General features: G+C 38.1%; 1 protein-coding gene across 1 annotated transcript; it reads left to right on the top strand.

The window, feature by feature from the left end:
• The first annotated feature begins 254 nt into the window (after positions 1–254).
• Positions 255–2,701, top strand: LOC116874389 (olfactory receptor 8B12-like). Its single transcript, XM_032869051.1, has 2 exons — positions 255–268; positions 1,744–2,701. The coding sequence occupies exon 2, from the start codon at positions 1,760–1,762 to the stop codon at positions 2,699–2,701; it is 942 nt and encodes a 313-aa protein (XP_032724942.1). The 5' UTR covers positions 255–268; positions 1,744–1,759.
• Positions 2,702–5,480: the final 2,779 nt, after the last annotated feature.

The raw sequence follows: 5,480 nt of genomic DNA, 5'->3' as shown, positions 1-5,480 counted from the left end.
GAGAAGCCCTGTTTGAGATACATTTGGAAATGAGGTTGGCATGGCAACTGTCTCTGAGGTAACAAAATCCCCTTAGAGCTTTCAGAGAACCCGTAACTTCTCTATACTTGGTTCTCAAGGAGAGCTTAATTTCATTCATTTTAATGAACTGTTTTTCTCCGTTTATAGCATTTTTGCAGTGGGATTGAGAACAAGGATTAGGATTACTGGAGTTACTCTGGGACATGTTAATTCTAAGTATAAATCAAAAGACGAGGCACTGTCATTGGTGAGTCTTAGCTGAGGGTGGGCAAGTCCTCATGGAGGAGTGTGCACACACAAACACACAGTGTGCGTGCAGTGGTTTTAGCAGAACTTTTCTGGAGGAAGATGGATTTCTGCCTTTGTGTTTTGACTTCATAACTTCTCTAAGAGGACTTTTGTCATTAATCCAGGACCAAAAACCTATTTAATCCACTGGCACACTGAAGCTTAAATTCCCCCAAATCAAGATTTATTTTTTGGGTATGAAATCTGTCTTCCTTAATATTAAGGTCCCCTTGTAAGAGGCATCGAGTGCAAGTTGCCATGTAAAAGTTTATTAGTCTCTATATGAATGAAATCATTTCCTGAGAACTATTTTGACAATGTGTGCAGTAGTTTTAGTAGGTAGAAGTGGTGTCTGCAGACAATATTAGGCATTGTTAGTAACATACATTAAATACCTTGTGTTTGTTTAAGAAGCTCAGCAGGGTCCCTGGACCCTATGAAGTTTGGAGTTGGGTAGATCAGAGTTTGACTCAAGATTCTGGAACCTACAAGCTGTGTGTACTCTTCATTTTTAAAGTGGATATTTATAGGTCTAATATATAAGACCGTTGTGAGGAATAAACAGGTATTATTTTTTGTGCATTGCTTTGGATCCTTCACTGAGAGTCCTGGATGAATACAGTGTTTGATACACGGTAAGGGTTCAATACAAGGTAGTAATTACTGTTGTTCCCATGGTGCCTTGCTATAATTAATAGCTTAAAAATATGTAATCACAATGAAAAATGTAGCCACGGGTCATTAAAAATCACATCAAGTATTATCAAGGGTGTAAACAAACATTTCTTCTTCCTTAGGGAGGGGGTTCTCTGGAGCAGTGATCCTGAGGGAGTCTCTGTAACTACGTCCCTGAGATCTCTAACCCAGAATGAAACTCCTTAGCTTCCTGTTATCCATGGGCATTAGGAAAGGATGCTGTCTCATGCCTAGAATTTGGACAAGAGACTTGGGCCAAAGCCACAAACAGATCAAGTTCAGCTCAGCAAGACAATTAGAGGTTTTGATCCTCAAAGTAAAGAAGCAGAAGCAGAGAGTCTGAGCTCTGAGTTGTCACATTCTGTTCACTGGGGCCATGAAAGAGCCAGTGGAGAACAGCACTGTGACTGGAAGCAGAAGGAGGTGAGTGCCCGCCTGACCTGGTCTGTCCTGTAGCAGAGGGGGTAAAAGCTCAAACCCCAGGACCCGGACCACCCGAGTTCACCTTCTACTGTAACTTAGCAGCACCAGGACTGGTGCAAGTCACTTGGGTCCAGGGTCCTCATCTGTGAAATGGGGATACTCACAATGCCACACAGCGTTTAGAACAGCGCCTATCCCATAGCTGGCACTCAGTAAATGTTCCTATCCTCGTCTTCTTATGTCACTCCCTGCACTTCTCTGGTGTGCAGCCTTCTCTCTCTCTGTCTCAGTGACTTGTTTCTTTTTCCCTTACAGACCCTCCTAGAGGACAATGGCTGCAGATAACGCCTCCTCTGTGACAGAGTTTGTCCTCGCAGGCTTAACAGATGAGCCAGAACTCCAGATGCCCCTCTTCTTCCTGTTTCTAGGTTTCTATGTGGTCACAGTGGTGGGGAACCTGGGCCTGATAACCCTGATTGGGCTGAATTCTCACCTTCATATTCCCATGTACTTTTTCCTCCTCAACTTGTCCTTCATAGATTTTAGTTTCTCTACTGCCATCATCCCCAAAATGCTAATGAGTTTTGTCTCCAAGAAGAACATCATTTCCTATGCAGGGTGTATGACTCAGCTCTTTTTCTTTTGTTTTTTTTTTTTTTTTTTTTTTGTCTTTTCTGAATCTTTCATCCTGTCGGCAATGTATGACCATTATGTCGCCATCTGTAAACCACTGCTGTACACAGTCACCATGTCTCCTCAGGTGTGTTTCCTCCTTTTATTGGGTGTTTATGGGATGGGAGTGTTTGGGGCTGTGGTCCATACAGGAAATATATTATTTTTGACCTTCTGTGCTGACAACCTTGTCAATCACTATATGTGTGATATCCTTCCCCTTCTTGAGCTCTCCTGCAACAGCTCTTACATAAATCTACTAGTTGTCTTTATTGTTGTGACCATTGGGGTGCCCATTGTTGCCATTTTTATCTCTTATGGTTTCATTATTTCCAGCATTTTCCATATTAGCTCAATTGAAGGCAGGTCTAAAGCCTCCAGTACTTGCAGTTCTCACATAATTGCTGTTTCTCTTTTCTTTGGATCTGGAGCCTTTATGTACCTCAAACCACCTTCTATTTTGCCCCTTGACCAGGGCAAAGTGTCTTCCTTGTTCTACACCATTGTTGTGCCAATGTTCAACCCATTAATCTATAGTCTGAGGAATAAGGATGTCAAATTTGCCCTGAGGAAAACCTTGGGCAGATTAACTTTCTCTTGAAAAAATATTAGAAATTGAGATAAAAGATCCAAGGATTTTTATATTGTAGTGTTTTTATTACTATTACTTATTGTTATTCTGACTTTTTTTAAGATGAGGAATCCAAGCTCTAGTGCTTTCTTTCTAAACTATATGCCAGAGGAAATTTTAACTTTCTTTACCAAATGGACTGATTCTCCCCTACACAAATCCCCCAATTCTTTCTTCTGTATTTTATGAAAAATAATTGGTACAATCTTAGAGTATTCAACATTGAATGGGGCTTAGGAATCATTTGATCCAGTGCCTTTATATAAAACATCACACTTTGCAGAGTCAGAAACATTCCTATGTTGCCCAGGAACATAAAACTACCTGGTGCCAGAGCTGGGACCGAAATCCTTGCTCGAATCTCAATCCAGTTTGTTTTCCCCTATGCCATGTTTTTTTGCCTCAGTTTTTTCTTGGAAGATTTCATTTCACATGTTGGTTGACCTAGCACATTTAAGTTATGAATATATTCACAGTAATTTCATGCACTTTTCACAGGATAATTTTAATATATCACATTTTGCAAGAGAGTAGGAGGTGAAAAATTTTGTTGAGTTGGTCTTGGCAAAATGACAAGATCAGTGTTTGATGAATTTTGTAGTGTGTAATTGGAAAGTATGTTAGATTTCAGAGAGGCAAGTATGGTGTCCACTGACTTGGTGGGTGGAGCCCTACAGACATAGTTTAGTGAATTAGAACTTCCAGAGGACAGAAATTTAATTTTATGGGGTGTAAAGGTGTGTGGTGGAAGTGTCATATGTTATTTAAAGACTAACAGAAAGAATTTGGAGTCTTATTTCAAGGGTTACCTTGGCTGTGGTCCAAGATAATTGGCACTATCCAATATGGCAGTCACTAGCTGTGTATGGCACTGAGCATTGAATCTGAGACACACAAGAAGTCAGGAATATAACTGTAAAATACACACTGGGTCTTTGAAGGATTAATATGAAAAATAATGTAAGCTATCTCGCTGCAACTTTTTATGTTGATAACATGTAGAAATAACATTTTGGATCTATTACATTGTACTGCATACCCATATCCTGGGTATGCAGTACAATGTAAGTAATGAAAAATAACAGAAACCGTCCTTTAAAATTTTTTGTAGTCTAATTTTCATATAGCAAAGTGTGCAAATCTTTAGTGTATATCTCACTGAATTTTTGCACATGTATATGTAACCACAGCCTAGATAACAATGTAAAACATTTCTATCCACTTTAGAAGGCTTCTTTTTGCTCCTTTGCCATAAATACTAACTGCCCTTATCCTCCCCGCCCCAAGGTATCAACTATTCTGACTCTAATTATCATAGGTTAATTTTGCCTATATTTGAAGTTCACATAAACATGTACTTTGTTGTTTCTGACTTCTTTTCCTCAGCATAAAGCCTGTGATAATTATCTATAGCATTGCATGTGTGGATATATTATTTTTTTATTGTTGTGTGTTATTCCATTATGAGACCATACAATTATTTAGCCTGTTAATGAAAAGATAGTTTAAGTTTTAGCCCTATGGTTAATAACATTTCTATAAAATTTTTTAAGATTTTATTTATTTATTTGATGAAAGAGATACAGTGAGAGAGATAACACAAGCAGGGGGCGTGGGAGAGGTAGAAGCAGGCTCCCCACTGAGCAGAGAGCCCTATGCAGACGGGGCTCGATCCCAGGACCCTGGGATCATGACCTGAGCTGAAGGCAGACGCTTAATGACTAAGCCACCCAGGTGCCCCTCTATAAATATTTTTTAACATGCATTTCAATTGAAGTATGCAAAAGCTTCTTTTGGATATATATTTAGATGTGGATTTGCTGGATAATAGAGTAGATATATGTTTAGTTTTTTTTAATACTGTCAAAGTGTTTTAAAAAATATCTGAGTCAGTTTGCACAGCTATCAACAATGTCCAAGAATTCCAGTTGTTCCACATCCTCATTGACACTTAGCATTTGTATTTTATCCATTCTGGTGTGTGTAAGCAAAATATCTTTTGTTTTAATTTTTAATTTTCCTGATGTTGAGCATCCTTTAATGCATGTATTGGCTGCTTGAATATTTTCTTCCACGAGGTAATTATTCAAGTCTTTTGACCATTTGAAAAATAGAGTTGTTAGCTGCTTTCCCTCTTGATTTGAAGGAATTAAAAATTCTACATGTAATTACATGTATGTGTAAGTATGTATATGTATGTATTATGTACATGTGCATGTATGTGTAAAATATATCAGTAATATATACAGATATAATGCATACACACATCTTTATCTCAATCTCTCTGTATCTATCTTCTCCCAAACTATGTGTGCTTATTGTTGATATCTTTTGATAGCAGATGTTCTTAATTTTGAAGTTTGGTTCACCAGTTTTGCCTTTTATGGTTAGTGCTATGTCCTATTTGAGAGATCTTTTACTGTTCTTCTTGAGGTCAGAATAACAGCAATGTGAAAGGGTATGAGTGAGAAAGAAGACATGACAAACTCATTGCAGCTTTGGTTCTGTCAACATTTCGGGTCTTCTGATCTTCTGGGTTCACCTCATGCTTATATTACCTCTTCCTCTATTTGGTTGATGCTTTATAGGGACAGAGCCCTTGAAGCCTGAAGGCACCAGCATTACAAGTATTTTAAATTCAACAGACGTATATTTATTTATTTATTTTCATGTTTTAAAAAGGGTTTAAGAAGATATAACTGACATACAATTAACTACAGTGTTTAAAGTGTTAATTTTGATAAAATTT

The sequence above is a fragment of the Lontra canadensis genome, unplaced genomic scaffold (assembly GCF_010015895.1).
Source record: "Lontra canadensis isolate GAN:19392208 unplaced genomic scaffold, GSC_riverotter_1.0 scaffold36, whole genome shotgun sequence".
Lineage (NCBI taxonomy): Eukaryota > Metazoa > Chordata > Mammalia > Carnivora > Mustelidae > Lontra > Lontra canadensis.
The sequence above is the reverse complement of the archived record's forward strand: the minus strand, read 5'-3'. Positions and strand labels throughout refer to the sequence as shown.